At 42.0% G+C, this 23,884-nt stretch overlaps 1 protein-coding gene across 2 annotated transcripts in view; it reads left to right on the top strand.

The window, feature by feature from the left end:
* Window positions 1-23,884, top strand: part of LOC138604980 (endonuclease V-like) — a 98,793-nt gene that overhangs the window by 22,899 nt on the left and 52,010 nt on the right. For both annotated transcript variants that reach the window (XM_069677033.1, XM_069677032.1), the window contains exons 6-7: window positions 2,165-2,233; window positions 2,424-2,552. In XM_069677033.1, coding sequence (XP_069533134.1) covers window positions 2,165-2,233; window positions 2,424-2,552 — 198 coding nt within the window. The remainder of the gene's footprint in view (window positions 1-2,164; window positions 2,234-2,423; window positions 2,553-23,884) is intronic.

The following is a 23,884-nucleotide window of genomic DNA, read 5'->3' as shown; positions in this document are numbered from 1 at the left end:
GACATTTTCAATATTATTCACTCTTTGAAACTGGTGAGAGAAAGGCCTTGTATTTGACAATACTTAGATTCTGCATATTTTTGCTCATTTCAGAAGGGTTAGATTTGGCCATTATTCTGCTTCCCCTCACCTGTTCCTGAAATAATTATCTGATAGATAGCATTTCTCTCACCGTCTTTAGGACTGAATGACATGCACACAATAAGATGAAGGTCCAACAGAAGCAGAGCAGAATGAAGGCGAGAGTTTGTGACAGGCATCAGAAAATGTGACCAGACTGCACCTGGAAATTATTCCAAAAAAATGCTGCATCCACACATCAGACACTCTGCCTTTCTTTAACCTGTAGAGCCCGGCTGTCATACACAAGAATGAGCTGCAATGCAAACAGGCTCAGGTAAAGAAAAGATGGTTGAGTTCAGTAAGGAGAGGATCCTGCAGAATATGTCCAGATAGGACCAGAAAACTATCCTCACACAGTCCCTGAGAAATGGTTCTTTTAATATGCATGACTAACCGATGATTATCCATCTACTGAGTTTAATACAAACCTGCGGTTTAGGGTTGGATATTAATAAATGCATTAGTGGACAGTGGACCTAACCTCGGGATCGGAAATGTGAAGTCAGTGTCAAACCTGTTTAACCTGTAATCTGTTTAATGGCCAGCAGGGGGCGACTCCATTTAACATACAATTGCAGATAAAGTAGGATATGCTTTATCTGGTTCTCAACTGGTGGGTCGCAGAGCTGTTTTCAGTGGGTGGCGGATGTGCTCTTGAAAAAAAAAGTTGTGGCAAAATGTTGCTGCACTTTTTTTTTGAAGGACACTGGTTTCGTACGACGTGCGTGCAGCAGTAGTGTAGTGTAGGGTTTATTCACACTCCATGTATTAACTAGCTACAGTTACATTTACATTCTTGAAACTTGATGAGCCAGACAGTAGTTGCATTTATGTTGCACTTTATTAAAGTATTTCTGCTGAAAAAAGGCTGCTAATTGAATGATTTGTAGAGAGAATATTTCCTCTTATGTACTGCCACCTGCTGGTCATTTTGGCTGACTATTATACCGTTGTGTTTTGTGATGTTTTGTCCCGTCTCAGGTCCAAACTGCACCATTTTTCATGAAATAACTTTGAGTGGTAGAAAAATCTGGGTCGCAATTTGTCATTAAGGAGGTGGTGGTGGGTCCCGAGGCGAGACCAGTTGAGAAGCACTGCTTCAGGGCATGGCAACCTTGTGATTGAAATGTTGCCAACAGAGCAACCTGAAAAAGACCTTGTTCAGCCTTTGGTTGTACAAAGCACACATCTGACTGTTCATTTTTGAAAGAAAACACATTTTCAATCGTCTCATCCAAACATGGTCACTTCTGGCTCAAATAAACCAACATGATGCAGCTAAACTGCCAAGCTCGAGGCTCCAAATGGAAGCCAATGTTTTGGCACGTCGGCCACATCCAGTTCTTATAAACGCTCTGTAGTTGTGCTAGAAAAGACAAAAAGATTGTCATACACAGGGCTTTTGGAATACATTCACTTGTGTTGATCATAAAATATATTTTGAGCTCAGTCAGGTGACAAAAACACATTTTCATGCACGAAACTAAAGTGTGAAAATCCCCCCCATGAATGAGCAACTGTTTATCGTCTTTGAGTTTGAGGTACTTTGTTCTGCCTCAGGGTACTGCTGGTTTATTCATAGTTGAAAATGACTGTATTTTAAAGTAGAGGATGTCAGGACATTTTCTCTTAGAATAAATATCATATTTATCCTGATTAGAATTTACTTTTCTACACAAGTACAGAAGGTGATAGAAAACAAAAACATTTGGCGTGTAACAACAGTGTATGATGTTTTCATTTTTTTCTCGGTTTCAGTAAGAATAATTCCTCACGTATTTTAACGAAAACATATGAAATGGAGACAGCAATTATTGGAATAACACTACTTATATCAATACAGAACTTAGCTTGCCATCACTGGAAAACGTAGCTCTAAAAATGTGGAGACATGAGAGTGGAGTCACACCGAGGTTAAAGAATAAGACTGTGGGAGCGTGAAGCCTTTCACTGCAGGTTAATGGTTTTCAGTTTTCTGCTATTTGTATTGGCATGCTGTACATCTTTTTTGACTTTGATTTTTGTTTCTTTGCCTCCGCAGATTGCTGCTCTGCAGAAAGGAGGAGACAGCTTCCCACTCACAGCCGCCTCGGGCAAAGTGCTCGGAAAGGTGCGTTAAACACACACACACACACACACACACAAGGAGAAGTACTTATAACAGAAGTGTTGTTTTGTTGATGCTGCCTTCAAAAACACCCATCAAGCAAAGTTAAAGTCTTCGAAAATGTATAAGATCAGAAAAAAGGCAGAGAGACAGGAGCATGGGAAAGTTACTTGAGACGTTTCTTTGTGTTCAGGCGCTGAGAAGCTCAGACAAGAGCTCGAAGCCGGTGTATGTGTCTGTCGGCCACAAGATCAGTGTGGACACGGCAGTGCGCCTCACACACTCCTGCTGCCGCTACCGGGTCCCAGAGCCCATCAGACAGGTACGCACACATCCACAAACACGCACACACACACAAACGAAGAAAAGGATTCAGCGATAAGATGAAACGTTGATCTCCTCAGAGCGAGCGTTGGTCATCACTAGTGTAACAGTGAAACATTGTGAAGGCGACGAAGTGTGAGCATCATGCTGTGCTTTTCAGCAGCAGATGCCTGGGAGAGTTGTAGAAAGTAGAGTACAATGTGTGACGCCAAATAAGGATGCTCTGGTTATGGGGGATTTTATTTGATCCAATTAACAATGCAGAAACAGTTTCATGCTATAATGATTATCAGGGACTGGTCCGACAAAGCGTCTGTGTGACAGTGAAGATTGTTTCGCTGCAGGGCAAACAATCCTTGTTCCTGCCTTGGAGCATTTTACACATGTTTTGCTCTTATTATCCTAAAAATGTGTTTGCACTGACAGCGTGGGGTGGGTGTCTCTGAATGCTTAAGATACAATATTGTTATTAATCTCTTTAAACAGTTGCGCTAATATGAATGCAGTTAACAATCTAGTTGGAGTTGTACCTAGTCTCTCTACTCCAAAGCAATTGTCACGTCATAAGTAACAGTTGGACGGTAAAAAAAATAGTGCACAGATGAGGAAGTCTGGCCACAATATCTGCTATCAGTACCCTAATATCTGCTGGCTACACTGGAAGCACCAAAATATTTTCTGTCGCCCACAGAGGCTAAATTGTTGTCAGATGATGGCGGACAGTTTCCAGGACTGGGCATGGCTTGACTTAGTACCCAACACTCACCATAGCTCCATAAATTGTGCATCATTTGCACCCGCTATCTGCTCTGCGTCAAGGCCAGATTAAAGGCAAATTACACTAATGATATTCAAGCGCAAACACACCCATAAAGTTTCACAGATCCGTGCAGTTTGCTGTTGTTTTGTGTCTGATTGTGGAGAGAAGCTGTCTGCACCTCCTCTCTCTGCTGTGCCGTGCTGCGCTCTCAGTCAATAGTTGAGCGCACACTGACGGATCTCTACTCCATGCACAGATCGATGATGAGCAGGGAGGGGAGGGAGCAGCTTCATTTTTTAAATGAGCGTCTATTTGATAATCCCCTTCTTGCGTAACGGCTCCAGACCGTCTCCACACATGTGGCCAAAGTGTGCCCGTGTGCTGGGGTTGAGCCTCGCACAGCCCCAGATTCACAAGTCTCCCGATCATAATAATAATGACAATATACTTTTAACAGATTGTTTTTACAGACAAACACATGTTTTGATCACACAAAAAGTTGAGTTGTCGTCATGATCAGTGTAAACTCAAAGCGGCCCTATATAAACAGCCCTTATAATACTGCGCCGCAGTTACCACCATCTTTCTGCAGGCGGTAATATTTTCACTCTAACTGCCCCGTGCTGTTAGCGCTGGGGTTTGTGAATTAGGTGCTTTTTGTCACAAGGCTCATTTGCATAGAAAGGGGCCAAATTTGCCCCGAATGTTTGCATACTGACTTTAAATACACACAAACAGCACGGAAGCACAGAGACGCTGTTTGCTCTGCAGCACACTTTGGGGTGCTTTCAACCCTCTGCGTGTGCCTGGAGAATAAGGTGGAGTCCTCTTGTGTCATTAGCACAGGTTTAGCGGGCGCAAAAGTCGTGCAATCCTTTAGTGAATTAGGCCCTTGGTTGTTTACAGAACATATTAATATCATTCCTCTGCCAGGGATTGTATAAAAACTGCCCCATTTAAGATCTCAGGCTGTGACTGGCCTGACCGGAAACAGGCTGGATGGAAATCTGCATCTGTAATCTGAATGGAAGTAGGAGCAGACTCCTCTGTCAGAGCAAAAGAAACATGAGCTCTCAGATTTGTTGGGTTCCCAGGTTAATGCTGTGACATTCATTCATATGAAACATGCAATTTATGACAGGTTTGTGCAATAAAGTACATCTCAAGTTCTGCTTCATCATGAGCCCTCCAACGTTTCAGGAGGGGAATGCTTTATCGGTGAAGTGACATCACTTGCAGAGCTCCCTCTGGAGCCACAGGAGGCTTCATTCAGCCTTTTTTAGAGTGTGCCGAATCTAACTTGGAACACTTTTATAGGAAAGAGGTTTGGGAGTCATCAAGCCAACTGTGATATTTCCATTTTTTCTTTTTCAAGCTGCAAGATTTTAAACTGTTTTTGCCATCTACAGTATCTTACCTCCTGTCTAGTGCATGCTGGGACCCCCAGAATTTGTGCTTATAGAAAATAATGCACAGGTTTCATGAGTAGTGTCAATTAAGGAAGGTATTTGGCACTATCATGAAGGTCTTAAGAATTTAACTTTCAAAACAGATCCTTCAGGTCATTTTGGGAAAGAGGGGAAAAACCCAAACTTAGCCTGAACTGTTCCCTCCTCCTGCCAGGCTGTGTTTCTTCCTGCCACTAGGCTGTGCTGTGCTTCTGCTGTGCACTGTGATAGTATGTCACTCTACAGAAACCACACATAAACACACACACACACACATGCAAACGTGCACACACACACACAAACACACCTCAAAATCAGTTTTTCACCAGGGGAGCTGCAGTAGCATTGGCTAACTCATCCCCTCCTGTGTGTGTGTTTATTTCATCAAAGTGTGAGTGTGATGTGTTTAGCCAGTGGGAGGAGGAGGAGGAGTAGGAGGAGAAGGAGGAGGAGGTGGCGGAAGCTCCCGCAGCAGCAGGGACTGAATGTGGACATCAGAGAGAGTCAGGGATACTCTCACCTTCCTCTGTCCGAGCGCTTGCACCTCTCCTCTTTCTTTACCTTTCTCTCCATCTCTCCTCTGTCCATGACTTCCACATCCTTTTTTTCCCCCTTCATCTTGAACCTTCACCATGTGTTCTGTTCCCCTCTCTCTCTCCCACAGATATTTCCTATTCTCTTTATTGCTGACATCACAGAAAAAAAAACGCTCACAGATCCAGTTCTGGTGAGTGTCAAGTTCAGAGCTGAGCTCGGTGTTTACGTTGCTCCTTCGTGGGCAGAGAAAGCTTCACGTCCCTCAGGCCTGTGAAAACTCATTCACAACTTGTCATTCTGACAGGAAGGCTGTCTGAATTACAGAACAGTTGTCTTTTTGAAGTTTGGAGATGCCGGAGGATGAGCTGCACGATGCTGCCTCTCTGTCCGGAAACTCATAATGGCAGACTGAAGGCAAATGGCACACAACTTCTAAGAACAATAGAAAGCGTGCACATACATGCAACCCCTCAAGTGCTGCACATATAGACATGTGAATGTATAAAGTAGATGTATCTGCATGCATATGTGCTGTTATGACCAGCTCGTTTAGGCCATAACAAGAAAAGGAGGTCCGCACAGAAAGCTTGCATTTAAGAATAGTTTTATATTTCAAACTAAAAACCAAACCATCGTTTTAATTCAAAACCAATCAGAGAGGATATCAGGAGCTTGGCTGTCTAGGGAGGGAGAGAGACAGAAGCCCAAGGAAACCTGGTTTATATGCATTTCCACCAGGCACAGCCAGTCAGCAATCATAGGTGGGCAGACTCTCCAAGAGTCCAAACCTCTGTAACACAAGGAAAACAGCAACAGCCAAGGAAACAAACACAACCAGGGCCGTTACAGTGCTCTTGTGCAAACTTGGTTGGACTCAGCAGCTAAAGGTGGCAGGGTCACTGTACCATCAGGGTGCTGTAGTTTGTGAGTTGTGGGTCTCTGTCAGCACAGAGGAGCAGAGTCCAGTTACATGTAGTTGTTCTCGGCACAAGGTCTAGACCAGCCTGACCCAAACTCCACCTTCCCTCCTCTTCCTATCAAAATTGCACTGTTTTGCTTCTTGCTTTCATGAGCTGTCGCTGCAGCCGCCGCTGCTGTTCTGGTCGGTTAATCAGTTTCTATAATTTAAATACTAAAACTGCAGCTTGTGTAGGCGACCCACATCAAGTCTATAAAATGTCCAAAACACTTTTGACTAGCCATGACATTTGAATAATAACAATATGAAAATCAAGTCATTTTACAAAGTATAGTTTTTTGTTTAATCAGTAGTCCAAAAAGGCAACTGTATACAATTTATGACTATATCAATTTACAATATGAATTCAACTTTAAAAAGTATTGGCATTACTGCAAAGCTCCCATGCATCAGAAATGAGATTTTTGTTATTCATAGATACATACATCAAAACTAAAAAAAATACTTCTACTCACTTTATAAATCATTTTTTAGCCCCAGACTTTAAAGCTATTAATCTCAGTTTCGTTCTCTTTGGCGGTGCCTATGGCGATAAATTGTAATTGTGGGAGCACACTTCCCAGATATCCAGACAGTGTTGCATGTGTGACGCCCACGGTTGGCTCCGGTTGTAACTCTTGATTTTCCTCGCTGACGGTCGCTTTCCTTTTTAGACTGTTTACCTTCATCTGAGCGTCCAATTTGTTGCTTTTTCTTTGGATTTTCACTTATTTTTGAAGTTGTATCTGTAGTCATCGACCTTTTCTTTGTTTGTTCGGCCATAGTAGATTACTGTTTACTCGCAACACTTGCAGAGACTGGAAAAGCAGCCGCTTAGCTCAACTTACCCTCTGTGGCAGACCAACCACTGCTGGCTGATGGAAAACGTGTCACTAACTGGCCGCGACTTGTGAGTTTTTCCGCCAAAGTCACACCAGACAGCCAGTCTGTAATACTGCAAAGGCTTTCATCAGTGGGCCATAGACTCAATCACCATTGTGTTACCTCATTCAGCGATATCTAGTGGCCTAACAGACATTTATTTATATGAAAATCTTCGAGATTATCACTTTAAAAAGGTCTTTCATGTAATGTTGGTTACATGGTACTGTGCTGTTTTTTTAGGTGAAATTTAAATGATCAAAGTGTGCTTAGGTGAGAACAAGTTACTGACCGTGTGCAGAAAGTTTCATTCTATTCATAATAAAAATCCTCACATCTGACAAGCTGAAGCAGTTTGTCAAATCTCATCTATCAGTGTGGTGCTGATCAGCTAATCAATTAGTTCACTGTACTTCTTCTGAATATTCCAACACGGTGGACATTCGTAAATTTCAGTATAAAGTTTGACTTTCTGGAAGCTATGGATTATGTTTTGGATTAGTGCAGGGTGTCAGGTGTTATTGAAAGCTTTAATACTCTGTAATCATGACTTGCAGAGGTAAAGTGATCAACTGCTGCGTCTTCACCGTATCACAGCAGCTGTGTGCTCATTTTCTCAAAGCACAAATTAACCCCTTACTCCCCGGTTTCCTTTTCCCTCCTTTATCTCCTCCTCCACCACACTATCTCATGAGAGCCTCTCACTTTACATCACGACTGAAACAAACCCCTCCTCCCACAGCTTGAGAGATCCACAGAGAGACAGATGAAGGGGAGAGATGACATCATGGTTGGAGTCCGCAGTGAAGGCACATGTGTGAAGGCACTGCAGCAGAATCCCACATACCACCGTTGAAAGCCGAACACATAAAAACACACGAGCACAAGCTCAAAGTAATTCTCGCCCCGTCTCGGTCGTGCTCCCTCACACCTTTAAAATCTCACATTCCTTCAGTGAACCACGCTTCACCTGATAAAGCCCATGAAAACGTGGCGGAGAGCAGGAATCGAGCAGACACCTGTCTCGACTCATTCTTCTTTTTACTCTGCGGTGACAGTGAGTGACGGGCAGAGGTCAGAGACGGGGAGCTGACATCAGAGGGATGATGCATTTGTGGCCAATCAGATCCCTGCAGAAGCATGCTGAGGGTTCAATGTCTCTGTGCGTTTTGAGACCACAGTTATGTAATGTTTTTACCGGCATGCTGCCTTCACCCGAAGTGGAACTGACACTTGTGTTGATGTATTGCTGCTGATTAGCATAGTTGATGTCAGTCTTGTCGTGGTGTTTTAAAACATTGGATACGAAAATTGGCTTTGTGCAAATGTAAATAATGAAACAAAATACCCGAGATAAAATGTTGTTTAATTGAGCTACATTTGACATTTTTTATTGAACTAACTATAAATTATTAAGTTTTTCGGTTTAATAATTTTAAAATGTTTGAAGAAAATTTGTAAAATACCTCCTGTTCGTGTGAACAGGTGAGCCCACAACCTCTCCCACAATAGGGTTTGAGTTTAGGGCCCGTAGAGAGGATATACCTTTATGTTGATACTAGTGCTAGCAGAGATCTGAGTTTAGTACATCCGTTCTATGCAATCCAACATAGTGAAGTGTGCGAAATCAGTTCACTTTACGATATCATAATTGACCCTTTGCTAAGCCCCTTCCTTGAATGGCCCCTGTCCAATCCTGCGTTAGCAACCGTAACTAGGCGCGGGAGGCCTGTCAAGCTTTCAGAACAAGTCTGACAACAGATATCCTAAAAACTTTAGAGGGGATCAAGCCCACGATATGGGAGCAATATCCTGATGCGCTTTAAACAAAATGAAAAAGTGGGATCATTTAGTTTTGCTAGCAATGGGCTAAAACATATGAGATAATGAAAGTTATAGGGAGTCATTACTAAATATTAGCTTAAAATAAAACAATATATTGACTTACCCAGCTGTGCAAGCACGTTGTTGTTCCTGTATGATTGTCCTAAACATGAATTGTCAAGATGTGGGGGGTCTGACGCATACATTTTTATGTCCTCTTCATTCTCAACACTCCGCTGACAGATTATATTCTGGATGTAGCTTTCAAATGCGTGTTGTCGTCCTTTCTGTCGACTTCTCTCTGATATTTGGGAACTATTGTTCCAGAAATTTGCTATTATTACCCTTGGAACATCTCTCACTGCTATAGTTGAAAACACCATAATATTTACATGCTGGTGCGAAAGCTTGACAGATGTAGCAACAGTAACCAAGAGGGGCGGTTCTTAGCGAAGGGTCAATTGATCATTTTGTCTTTCAGTGCTTGAGATGCTTTTTGAAGTTTGTTCCAGAGAGGATCAGTTTCGAAGGCAATCTTAACCAGTTTCCTATGTCCTTAAAAAATATTTATTCATTGTGTAATTGCAGTGCAATTTTGTCCTTCTGTCAGACTAATTATTGTGGTTTAGACTCGGTCTCTGTCAATCTGTGTGTAAGTGCAGCAATTGTGAAAAAACTGTGTTCAATGTCTTTACTTAAATTATTTTCCAATAACTGTAAAACTAGAGTAACCTAGAGCCCTTTGTCCTTTCAAGCCCTCTGAAGGTGGGATGTTTTTTCAATCTGTTGACCTAATTTGTTGGTCCTGTGGAACATCTGTAATTCCTTTTAGAATTACTTTTAAAATGTTGCTCATCACATACAAGGCTTTACATGGCCTGGCACCATAAGTGAGCTTTTAACGTGTTACTGCTTAAGAAGGCCTCTTCGATCAGTCACATTTGGCCTGCTAACTATAGCAGGGTCGAGGTTGAGGTCAAAAGGTGATCGAGCTTTCTCTGTCGTGGCACCTCAGCTCTGGAACAGTCTTCCACTTTGTATTCGATCCGCGGACACACCGTTTATGCTTTTAAAACCTGTAAAGACACATTTTTACAAACTTGCCTTTTTAGCTGACGGCTAATTATATTAGAGCTCTGGTGCACATACTTTAACATTATTATTTTGCATACCTTTTGCTTGTTTTATTTAACTTTTTCTTTTATACAGTTGTTAAACTGCATGCTTTTATTGTGGGATTTTTGTGCTTATCTAGATTTGTGATTGTCCCTTTTAACTTGTTTCTGGAAAGCACTTTATTATTATTATTATTATTATTATTATTATTATTATTATATTGCACTTTTATGTTTGAAAGAAATTCCTCAGGAAAGATAAAACAGATTTTGAACCGAACATAACCGACTCCATTACAGCAAGAAATGTAAGAACTTTGTCTTTAACAAGTGCCATATTACTTATTTTACACAAAACTCTCAATAAGTTATTAGAAAACAGATTAAGTAATTTGTTTTCAAGAGAATAACTGATTCACTTTTCCCTCCTACATGTTCATCGCTGAAACATGCAGCCCCGCGGTCAGAAGCTCACTCTGCTGACCTCTCTGTGCAAATACACACCAAACATGCATGCACACTATCCATCCACAGCAGCACATAAAAGCCTGCACACATACCAACAAGCACATAGTGGATGTGCATGTGCTGCACACACACAGAGGGACATCTCCTTCCTTCCTCTCCTTCAGCAGTCAGTTAAAAGCTCTAATGGACAGCAGTAGAAGTGAAACCTAATTCTCTGTGAGTTAATGCTCCCTGACAAACACACTGCTGCTCTGTCTGCCCTGCTCACATGGAATTAACAGGCCTGTCTGTTGGCTCTTTAGGAAACTGGTACAAGGAAAAGAATGGTTTGTAATGGACTGCAGATTAAAGACCTAAAATGGACCAGCTTCAGTTATCTCCGACTCACACACTAAAAGATTCCTGTACATTCTCAAGTAGAACATGTATCAGCTGTTTTCAGAACAGTCTTAATTGCATGGTTTTTTTTGGTATCCTGCAGAGCACTCAGAGATGAACGTGTATGTAATGATGCCTGAGCCACCTGTCACATTCTTGTCAATACGATATATCACCTTTATAAAACCTAAAGGGAATTTCTTCAAATTTGGCACATATGTCCACTTGGTCTCAAGCATAGACTGTATAAAAAGATGGACGACATGACAGCTCCCTAAAAGTGAAGCCAAAACATTTCGAGCGCCCCCTGCTGACTGGCTGCAGTATAGGTCATAAAGCCCACCTCCTCCATGTTAACAGGGGGGACATGGGTCAAACTATAAAATCAAAATACACGCCAAATAATTTTTTCTCAAACATGGTTTCTATCATTAAAGTTAGTTCTTATCATGCTGATTTACATCCAAGTGTTCATTTTTGTGACAAGTTTATTTTTAATTAGTTATTTGATGATGTTAAAATGATGATTGACAGCTCTGTTGACAAATTCGGCTCCTGCAGCCGATCAGTTCCGGATAAGCAGAGTGGAGGACGATCCGCGAGTGGAAACGTAACATAAACAATCACTACAGTCATTTTAGTTTCCATACCTGTGAACATTAACCTCAGACCAACACAGAGAAGCTGTTCTGCTGTTAAACACGCCGTTGTGCGGGATCTTTGCTGTTTTATCGGTAAGTTAAGTGTGTGTTTGGGTTAGCGGAAGTGGCTACCGCCGCTTCACTCGTCGATCTCTACTGCGCAGTCTCTGGCTCCATATGACGTCGCCATTGCAAGATGGCAGCGCCTATCACAGGGGCTATTTTGGCATCAATTTTGTACAATGGGAGCAGATGGAGACGCGTTGTCCATCCATATATACAGTCATTGGTCTCAAGGATGAAATACTTTGAATTTACTGGCTACTACAGACTGTCGCTCACACTGAAGGATCTGTTTGGAAGAACAGCCTGTTCTGTCTCTTCCTGAGGATGGCTTCAGTGTTGAGTCCAATCCAGTTTTTGATTGATTTGGATCCACGGGTTTGTATGAGTCCACAGTCTTCACTTCCTCTCACTGTATGACCACCAAGAGAGGGGTCCTCCTGTTCCACAAGCTCATTTATTTGGCTGATACTGACCATTGTTGCACCATGTGACAAAGCTTTCTATCAGTCGTCTGTACAGCTCAGAAAAAATAGTGTCAAAGTGAAGATGACATGTTTCTGGAAAATGTCACATTTATTTTCTCATTTAAATACGCTGAAAGTCTTCACGACAAGATGTGATACGAACTGGGCTCTCCATACCAGAGAGCAGATCTTAGTGATTCTATTGTCTTGTAGAATTGGCTTTGCTCTCTACACTTTGAGTGACATCATCAAAACCACACACAATGAAAAGTTTACTTTGTAACACACTCATGCTCCATTCAACACACTCCAGCTTAAGCCAGAGATGTCTGTGTAACTGACATGATTCACCAGTCAGTTTCCTTGCTTTACAGCACTTCTTTCCACTGTTCCACTTTGCTGGCATGTAACAGATGAATATTTCAGTGTTTTTTTTGTCTCAAAAAGAAAAACAAGAAGTAAACACAGAGTACTTCACAAAGACATTTTTGATTTCTTCCTGTTTGTGGTCTCATCCTCTTCAGCAATGTCACTTAAAATGATGTCTTAAGGCGATTGAATACAGAGAGTCAGGCCTTCCTGCATGCACATTCAAACCTCTGCAGATGATCCATAACGCAGCAGCGCAACTAGTCTTCAATCAACCCAAAATGGCACGTCACTCCACTGCTCATATCCCTCCGATGGCTCCCAGTCGCCACTCGCATCAAATTCAAACTACTGTTGCTCGCTTACAAAACAGCGACAAAAACGGCTCCTGCCTACCTGAACGCCCTCATCCAGGTCTACACTCCGTCCCGCCCACTATGCTCTGCCAATGAAAGGCGCCTGGTACTCCCATCACAACAGGGCCCTAAGTCGCTAACTAGGCTCTTCTCCTCAGTAGTCCCCAGGTGGTGGAACGAGCTACCAAACTCCATTCGGTCCGCAGAGTCCCTTTCACCTTTAAGAAGAAGCTAAAGACCCAGCTCTTTATGATCTCTGACCTTAATGATGTTGATGCTATTGATGATGATGACATCGAGGATGTAGTTTATGCTGACTAGGATTTTCATGATGATGATGATGACGACTATACTGATCTTGTTGATGTTGCTGATGATGATTATTATTATTAAAAAAAGAAAACGCCCTATAGACTGTTGGCACCAGTGTCCGATCACACTTGAAGCTGTTTGTTGGCACTTACTGACTTCGTTGCCTCCTGTCTTGATCATTGCTTGTGTTGTATTAACTCTCAGATGTACGTCGCTTTGGACAAAAGTGTCTGCTAGATGAAATTGTAACATTGTAACATTGTAATATGATAAAGAGCGACTTTGCGATGACTTGGGCCACATGAATCAGTCAGCTACGGCTATGAAGCTAGGTTATATGCTCCTCAGCGTAGCTAGCGGTTATTAGCCATAGACTGTATAAATAATGAATGAGCTAGTTTGACTTAGCCAGGAGGACATTCTGTTTGTGACGGTGGCTAACTGCAGGTGTTTTTTTGTCAGACTAAATAAGTAACGAACTCGCTGCTCTCTCGGACGGTGAGAGAGCGGCGAGCCGATATGTAATTGGTCTTCTCATCACTACGGTCTGCTGTAATCTCTCTGGGGAAAAGCCAACAACTCCTGACTCCTATTTACTGGCCGACGATAAATGTTTGATAAACACTGAACAGGCTAACAAGCAGCTAAAGCGAGCACAGTATACCTGCCACTAAGTGCTAAAAATATATCAATACAATAATACTAGCAACTCAGTGAAAAGCTGGAGCTCAGACAGAAAGTTCCATAAATCCCACAGAGAGATTATTTGTCCAAACTATGAATGAAAAAATCCCCAAAAGTCTCACAACACAAACAGGTGAAGTTAAGCTCAGTGTCTGTGTGTCTGTGTTGACATCTAGCAGACAGCCATCAAGTGATCCCGCCCCTATAATTTAAGGCTTAATATAATTAAAACAGGTGTGTTATAAAAAAAAATCACCCCGGCGTACAGTTATCTTGAACAATAAAATTAGCTATTTATAACAACTAGGCTTTAAACATGTTTATTTCTGCTGTAAAAATTGGCATTTTCGCACCTGCTGTAATGTTATTTCTTGTTTTTTGGAGCCTCAAGTGGCCACTCAAGGAACTGCAGTTTTTTGCACTTCCGCATTGGCTTCATTTTTCAGCACTGGAGGTTGCCGCTCGGTGGTAGGTTATGTATTGGGATGAGTGTGCAATAAGAGGGGTTTCTTCCCTGAGCACTTATCCTTTCATTAGGGCACAAGTATGTTGTGTTCAATTCAAAAAGAGAAAAGACAAGATCAGTTACCAATTACACATTAGTTTTATTTTATCCTTAAATGTATTTTTCCCTCACACCACTAAAGTACAAAAGACTTAAGTAACAATCTATAGACTATAGAGAATTCAACCTTCAATCATGTTTCTGCCACTTGAGCCGCAGTGGTTGCTGTTTAGCAAAAATTGCTCCAGGGACACGATGTGAGCCATGCAGCGGTTAGCTCAAGTGAACTGGTGAAAGTCTGAGGTAAAAGGAACAGGAAGGAAATAACTCGCCATTGGCTTACTTGCTTATAGTGCTAACCGAACTAACAGTACCGTCGCTAATCACCACAGATTTAAAAAAAACACTGAACACTGAAGAGCAGCTGTGGCCAGAAGGTTCCTCTCTTTCTGCTCCATTTTCTGGTTTTCTTCTTATTTCTCATCAGGAGCAGGATTGGAATAAATCTAGTTATAGTCTTGTAGAAAGTGACCCTGCAAGATACTCAAAATATTATAGTCTGGGAAGTATCTTTAAAGAGGCCATATCTTTTAAATGAATATTCTTATATTTTGCATGGGTGTCTCATTTTTGGGTGTTTATTGTTCACAGTGAAAAAGTGAAAACTGCATAATTCCGTATTTTTCCAGAATTACATTGTTAAAAAGGTCGCCTCTGAAATGGTCCGTTCAGAACAGCTGCAGGTTTCTACGTAGAACCTTGCTTGCGCTGAAATCGACCAATCATAATTCACCGTCATTCACCTCAGGTTGCCAGCTTACCATTCCCATGCGTCCTGGGGGCTGCACTTGCTCCGGTGTATCGTCCTCCCACTCAGGGTCCGATTCTGGCTCGTACATATAAGGCTGAATAACCGATCCTAGAGCTGCCATGTTTTCTACAACTTTGGAGTGACAGTGCAGTGCGGCCGCTCCCCCATGTGGGATCACACAAGACCGAGCACATTTAGACTTGCTGCACTCGGTATAAATTCCAATCAAGAAGTCGGTCATAGCTAAGTCGGAAGTAAAAGATAAGACCTATTTTTTTAACGCCCAGCTGGTGCACTCAGCCCCTGTGAACTGTAGATGGGAGTCCTTGTTTACAGTGACACGTAATGATTGCTGTACCATGCACGACTCCTCCACAGGTTTAAAGTGCAACATTGCGTGTATCATATATTAATTTCTGGAAAAAATTATTGTAGGGACAGTTGAGTAATTTCCCTACCCAATTCTACGCCATTGATAGCCTGCCTATCAATTGTTTTTCAGCTAAATAAATGTAGACAATATTTGACCGTAATTTCACGCATTTGTCCAGAACATTGAAAGCTTCCAGGACATGTGGACCGGCGCAGAACGGAAACCCTGGTCTAACCTTTGAATGGCAAAATGGCTTGTTCGTTTCAGGAGGAAGGAGAGGCTCCGAAAAATAATTAAATTTATGTAAATAATATTAAAATTTTATAAATAATATGTATACAATTTTTATAACGAAACAAACTTTAGCAACGTGATTCAAAAACACATAAGAATAACAGCAAACTGATTGCAAAGCTAGTTTTCTTGTGTATTGAAGACATCAGTGTGCCGAGTTTTCCTTTCTAATAACATATTTTAACAGTATTTGTCAGAAAGAATTGTACTTGATCACATTTCTGTCAACTTAAACACACTTGACCACTCACTCAAAAGGCTCGGTCAGTTAAGTGGACGGATGAAGCCCCTCAAATGAATCTTCTGGACAAAAACAGCCACTCTCGCTTCCTTTGACTCATCTCATTCATGCTTCGTAGACTATTCTGACGCTTGTTTTCACTAACAGTGAAACTGTTTGTGTCTGCCGCTGTGTCATGTGTGTAGTCTTGTGCTACATGTGGTCCATTGGTCATTATCTCCAGGCTGAAATCCATTACTCCCCAATCCATTCGTCTTCCTCCTTCTCCACACACACTGATGGGAAGACATCCTCTGGTAATGGGACTCTGAGGAGCTGCCTGAGACGTACAGTAACAGCCTATTTCCAGACCTCTCCTCGCTGTCTGAGTGCTTTGCACCGAGCGGAAGTCACTAATTATTTTCTCTTTCCTTCTCCAGTAGTCACCTGCTGGCTCTCCATGTACCTTCTTTAAAATGACTTCATATAAATATGTAAAAAGTCATTGTGTTGTTAAAAGTTTTTTTTGCTTTCTAACAGCCTGTCATAGAGGTTGGAGTTGTATTTCTGTGTGGCTGTCGTTTATCCACAGCAGCATTAAAACAGTCTCCCCGCAGAGCCACCCGGCTACAAACATCCTCCTGCACAGTCCTGTAAAGCTCTTTGGTCACTGGTTGTGTGCACTTCCTCTGCTAAGAGGCGATAAATATGGCTCCACGCTCCAGTCTCCACCTTTGGTTTCCATGCACCCCCGTCCCCCCTCCCCGCTGTCTGTACCAGGCAGGAGGACAGGCAACGTAAAAGCTTCACAGCTGCACGCCCAGATTGCAAAAACAGATGGAATTTCAATGTGAGTGATTGGCGACGTGGAGCCTGCATGCATAGAATAAAAGAGATTGAGGAATTGATGCATTTTGTGTACGTGTACGTGTGCGTGTGTGTGTGTGTGTGTGTGTGTGTGAGAGAGAGAGAGAGAGAAAAAGCAGGCATGCAGCGTGTTTGTGTGTGTGTTTAGGAAAGATGTTACTAATGTTGTGTTTGGGCAAATATTGAAGACCCGGGTATATTTATGTTTAAGACGCAAGGTTTTTTTTGGTGATGTCTTTTTTAGTTGTGTTTTTTTAGCCCTGCAGTCTGAAGGTGCAAGAACTCATTCTGCACCCCAGCAGGCCAGAACATAATGTGTTTTTCTGCATGTGTGTGTGTGTGTGTTCTCCTTTGTCATCACAACCAGCCTCTGTGTGTGAAGCTTCCTTTTGATGGGTCCACACTCTCTCAACTTTCCCTCACCTCCTTGTTCTCCCCGACTTTGTTCGTCCTCACTGTATACGGTTTTTCCTCTTCTCTCGCCGCCGTCTCTCATGCATCCATCTATCTCCACCCCCAACCCCTGCTGCTCCGTCTCCACTCTCTGAATAATTCAGGCCTGCAGAGCTAGTGTATTTTTGGTTGTTGTCACCTCTGCAGTAACACAAACACAGCAACTACTGGCGAGCACACACACACACACACACACACACACATACACACACGCACACACACATGCACATTAACGTTACAACGGAGAATTATCCTTACAGGGAATTCACACCATCAATGTGCTACATCCTGTCTGTGCTGTGGTGTCCCAGCTATGAATAATAAAATGTCTCACTTTTCTGTCTTCCAGAGTTGCACAAAGTTTGACCGTAAAGTAGCAAGCAAAAAAAACAGCTTGGAAAGTAGAAACTCAGGCTCCTCTTCACTTTAATTTCTGCTTCTTTTTGGAATGTGCTGAGTTTTGTGTCGAAGCAGATACTGCAAAACATTTGGGAACATATAAAACTTTTTGTGAATATTTCAGTGATTATTTATCTTCATTATTCCTGTAGAGAAGAAGAATGTATCATTAACCACAACAAAGGCCTATTTGCAGTCCATTTTTGAATCAATAGACAACTCTAAGGCTGTGTTTGAAATGCCATACTATACTAGCAATATTTACGGATATGGTCAAAGTGTAGTATGCAGTATGCAAACAAAAGCAAAATGCGCAGTACGCCAAAATACCCGGATGTCGTACTGATTCAGACAAAATCTCCAGTATGCATCGCCTATTGTGAACAAATAATATAAAGACACAGTGCTGTAGGAAATGTCCGTATGGCTCTGCAGCAGGAACACAGACTGCAGCCTGTTCTTCATGTGCAGGTGTTTGTTAAACAGGTAACAGGTTACAGAGAGGAAACACTGTTACTGTGTGTTTTATTAGAATTAATACAGAGCACATGTGTGCAGACACAAACAGCTGTTAAAGCAGACTGACAGCTGATCCAGCTGTGATCAGCTGACGCGATCATCACAAATAGACGTCGCAGCACGTGACGCTTCATTGGAAAGGACGTCTCATGTCTCTTAAAAACATTCCCTCGTTTCCTCTCTCCTCTCTTGGTTTCCTCGCGTCTCTCCATGCATCTCTGGTGGGAGGGACTAAGACGCAAGTGAACGACGCAAGTGAAGGGAACATGGATGCAATTTAAGAGACTTGGGAAGCAGCCATAGAAACAATTCAGGTTCTCTGAGCTCCCAGAACAGGAAGTTGGCTAACAGAAGACATCAGGGTCAAAATTCAAACAATAAAGAGACAATTCCACCTAGTGCTCCCCCTAGAGGCCTGGAGATTTTTCCTTTGTGTTGACTACATAGACAATATTTTTCTTTTTTTCCTCTGCATTTGTTGTCGACGATCATGTATTTCTGAATTGCACAGCTCCTGCATTTGATGCACGTTTGCATTTTTTCTGAAGTTGCAGAGCGTTTCTCCTAATGGCAAATGGTTTCTGTTGTCATCTTCTTTTGCGGCACATTTTTCTGTCTCATGTTGTATTTGTTTTTTGTTCTGTTGCGTGTCTTCCCCTGTTCAGTTGCGTACAGTACATCAGGCATAACACAGAATAACTTAGGCAGCTCTCATTATCAAGGGTGTGTCTGAAAAGTTAGTGTGTTATATATACTCTCCTTTAGCTCTGTTTTGGCAGCCAATACTCAACAGAAAATCATTTGGATTTAGTTTGCTATGTTGAACTTTCTCTGACATTTGTTTCCAACAGTTAGCCGGTGTATGCAGGTTTTATAAAAACACTGAAAACAACTGTCAGCTGCGGCTGGAAACAAAGCTGAGTGCAGAGAGTTTGTAGGCAGAAAAATGAGCAGCTTGCAGCAGCAGTTTAGAAACGGCTCATCATCAGTTGTTTGGAGGTATTTCGGATCTAGGGTAAGTGATAATGAATATATGCAAAGAGTGCATGAAACCTGTGTCAGGAACAAAACTAACTTGTTCAACCAGCTGAAAAAGCACCGCAAAGTGCACGATGAGTGTTTGAAGGCCAAGAGGAATCATGTTACTACTCCCCGTCCTTGTCCAGCGTCAGGTCAGACATCCATGACAGTGATGCTGTGCAGCGCGACACCCTGTCCACCCAGCTCCCAAAGACACACTGAAATTACAAATGTTTTGCTTCTGGAGATGAAAGGATTTCAGGTAAAGAACCTCATGTTAAGTTGTAATTTGATGCAAAATTTGAACATGAGCCAGAATACAGCACAAGAGAACTGAAATCCTTGCCCTGTTTGAATAAATGTGTTAAACAAACTAAAAGTAATAAATAATAAATAATAATTAATAATCGTGATCTCAATATTGATCAAAATAAGCATGATTATAATTTTGTCCAAAATCGTGCAGCTCTATCATCAATACAATATGTTCAGAATGTAACTGAGAAAAAAAAAACTGGTTGGTCATTAGTTGTTCAGGTGTTTGGTCGTAAAGCATTACACGAACTAAACAACAGCAGAAAGGTGAGATCAGCAGAATCATTAGGATTTATCTTCCAGGGAACAAAATTCGGAGCAGTTCATCCAATATTTATGGAAATATTTCAGCCTGGAGTAGACACAAGCACCGACTGTTTGACTGAGCAGCATTAGGCTCCAAAATGTGAAGATTTACTGACTTTCTGTTTTGGTTTTTGTTGTTCAGACAAACCTTGCTGATTGAAGATGTCAACGTGGCCTCTGACAAACTGTGAGAGGTTTTTTTGGACATTTTAGGCAACTGATTCAAACAGGTCCAGACTTAACTGGACTCAGAATATTACTATAATAATGATAAGAAAACAGTTCACTTGGATATGATTGCAGGTGAAAAATAAACTTGATTTATTAATAATCAGTATTGAAAAATAATTCCAACCACAGCTATGACTTTCACGATCTGTTCTCTTAAAACCATTTTCTCAGACGAGCAGCCAGAACGTCAAATTGACTTTAAACTGAAAGCAACACAGCACAATGTGTTCAGCTGGATTTGAAGGAAACTGACAATTCTTAGAGGAGAGAGAGAGAAAGAGGGACCTACAAAGCTTTAAAACAGTCCCGTCAGACAGCTGACGGGGAAAAACATCCATGAAGATTGACACCGGTGGTCCTCGGTGCCAGCTGTACCAGTCAACTCGTGGAACATTTCTGAACGTTCAGAGTGGATGTGACGGATTTAAACCAGAGCTCCCCTTTGGGCCCCGAGGCTGTCTAAATGTTAATATATGGCTGTCTGACATTCTGGTGCTACAGCCACTGGACTTTGGACCTCCACAGAGAGATCGGAGGAAGGTTGGAGAGAGACGAAAGAGCAGCCCTGGGACTGATGTGAGAGAGAGAGCAGTGTAGATGAGAGGTGAGGAGGGTGGAGGTGGGAGTGGAGAGAAGGAAGCACAGAGATCTGGGTAAAAAAGTTTAATTATAAGAGTGAAAATAAGGATGTAGTGTGAAAAAAAGTATGTTAGGGAAGTTCGATTCCAGGGAGAAGAAGAATTATATAAATGATCTGGAAGAGGCAGGAGGGATAAAGAAAGAAGGACGGGCTAGAGCAGGCTGGCATAGCTGCAGGGCTTAAGGGGCTTTGGGGGGCTGGAGGATAAAGACCTGCCCCAGGCCAGTGGACAAGAGCCAGGGCTCAAACACCCCAGCATCTGTGTGTGTGTGGCCTGAATGTACCAGAATTCCCAGCAGAGAGCCAGCCGTGCACATCTGTTCACCTGTGCATTCCCACCTTGGCAGAGACTGTGGCCTGAGGAAACCAGTTTAAATCACAGACTGCAGTTCAGGCTTTGCTCTGCTCTGCAGTAACAAAGCTGTCACAGTCTTGTCAACAGACCAAGTTTTCTTCCCCTCCATTTTCTCTTTGTCAGGTACAAACACACAGCAATCAATTTTAGAATGGTTAATGTTATTTATGTTTGTATATTTTTGCAGGACAAAGCCACAAAGTAGCTGGTTTATTATATCTTCATCCTGTGATCATGATGTGTCTGTGGTTGTGAGTTAAAGACCAGTGAAACATGTAACACCTACTCAGGAGTTGTGCTGTGAAAGTCAGACACACATGACTTCATGGTGTAAGGATAATTTTGGTCTGGCAGTTCTGCTCAAATTGCTCGGCTTCTGCCTCAACTCACATACTTTTTTTTTTGTCTTAAATCAATTATATTTGCTTTATGTAAGGATCAGAGTCATATTATACAAACTTCACTGTGACCTTCTAACATGTGACCTGATGAGCCAAGGTGTTGATTGATAATCCAATCCTCTTTCTAACCAGGGGTCAGAATATACTGCGAGACAAGTTCAACATACCCAGAGTATCTTTTGGTTATCTGGCTTCAGTAACCCTGACAAAAGAGATCACGCTTAGCGGTCAGACGACGCTGGTTATCACGTCGATAAGTTAACCCAGGGTTTTTATGAGCATGTTCACATAACAGGGGCGGAGTCTGCAGCTTATGACCAATCACACATAGGGACAAGTCTGCCATCAGCTGATTGGCATATTTTACAAACTCAGAGCAAACTATGATTTTAGAAAGATATGAAGAAGTTAATCCAGACTGAAGTCCACTCAACTGCAGCTGCTGAATGCAAGAAGGACAACTGGCAAAAAATCAGTGACTGTGTAAATGTGCAAATTAAGACTATAATTTCACTGCTCCATCTTCAGAGCACGATATATTGATTGAACACCTGTGTATTTTATTAGATTAATACTTTGTTCACATGTGTTTTTGTGGTGTTTATGACAGACTTAAGATTTATTCTCTCAGCCGTATCACACAGACTTATGGAGCAAATAAAACTAAATATAACACCGCAATTTAAAGCATGTTTACTTTCATATCTTTTAAGTAGAAAAGCACTGCAGGAGTAATTGTTTTTATCAGTCTCTGTTGTAGATGTATATCAGTAAAGCAAGATGAACATCTTTCATGTGTTAAAGTTAAGCAGAAGTGTTTCACCGCTCTCACTCCCTCTTCCCTCTCACGATCAGCTCACAGAGCTCCTGAATCAAGAGACCAGATTCGTCAGTAGGTGGTGTTAAGTACAGGTTGATCTCTTATCTCGAACATAACTATCCAGATGTTAGGGGTTCAGCATAAGTTACCATGGTGATTTACCCCAATAAGAAGTGAACTACCTTCGTAGTACCGAAAACCCTGAAGTTACCTTGATATCCGCAGATCCTGCTTCGTACTATACCTCCCAGGAATGCCACGAACTTAATAGAAATAAAACAGCAGGCAAAAATTGTGAGGTTTAAGGGTTTAATATAAGGTAGAGGACCAAAACGCAGTCTTAAAGATTTATTGCAACACAAAAGGAAAAACAAAAGGCTTATGGTTGGAGTCCATGGGGAGCAGGTGAGAAGTAAACATTCAGAAAAAAACTCACAAAACCAGAAAACACTGGTTGAGCCACCAAGGGAAACATCCACAAAAGAAACAAGGGTTGAAGGTGAGACCAAAACAAACCGGGGAAGACAAATTCCACATACACTTGGGAGGAGAGGGTAATCAGGCACAGGTGAGATAATCAAGAAACAGGCGGGGCACACAAAAGCTGTGTCTTAATTCAGGGGCTGCATCCTTCGAAGGACGCGGTCTACAAACGACAGAGGATGAGTCAGTCATAGTCTGCATAGACGGTGATGCCTAGCAACAGGTAGCTATCGGGCTAACTAGCTATCATAACAAACCTCACATAACTGAACCCATTATTTTAGAGGTAATTTGAAGTTTCAAGGCCCCTTTCATTTTTTGTTATTCGTAAAGCAGCTATTTAATTGAGTTGAAACCAAAAGCTTTTACATTAAAAAGTGTATACCTCGGCTGCTTAAGAGTCCGCCATCATGTTTGAATTGATGAGCCATGGATCTCGGGATATGTTGGGAAGGATGCACCCGATGGATCCTTCATGGCCCGGGAAAAGGAGGACGCGTTTGTCGGCCACATCTGAAGGAGATTGAAATTGGGCAGCCTTCGATGTGCTGCTGTGGTGCAATGGGCCTTCAAATACATCCTTCGAATGATGCGGCCCCTGAATTGGGACACAGCTAGGCACACAAGAGGGAAGTCACAAAGGGCAGGAAGTACAGCAACATACAGAGGGAAGGGTGAATGACAACATAAAATGAAAAAAAAACCTTAAGTGAAATACAAAAGTTAACAAAGGGGATGAAACATGACAGAAATGAATGCAATCATTCAGCTTATTCTCTTCTTCGTCCATGATCATATCAGCAGAAACAGCCAAAAGTAACACTTAGAGTACTGTGTGTATATACAAACTAGACAATTCCCCGTTGGGAAATCGCGAGAGTGGGCTGTGCTGCGCTGCATGTCTGTGTGCGCGTGTGAACCCCACGTACATTGATAATATGATTTGATTTTTTGAATTGGATTTTTGAAAAAGAAAGTTTCATTTTTTTCACACAGCCCCATTCATTGTCAATGAGGATTGCCAATGCTATGATACTATACTACAATGCAATGCTA

The sequence above is a fragment of the Semicossyphus pulcher genome, unplaced genomic scaffold (genome assembly GCF_022749685.1).
Source record: "Semicossyphus pulcher isolate SPU_LCO1_2020_fin unplaced genomic scaffold, fSemPul1.0.p SCAF_27, whole genome shotgun sequence".
NCBI lineage: Eukaryota > Metazoa > Chordata > Actinopteri > Labriformes > Labridae > Semicossyphus > Semicossyphus pulcher.
This window is presented reverse-complemented; position numbering and strand designations above follow the sequence as displayed.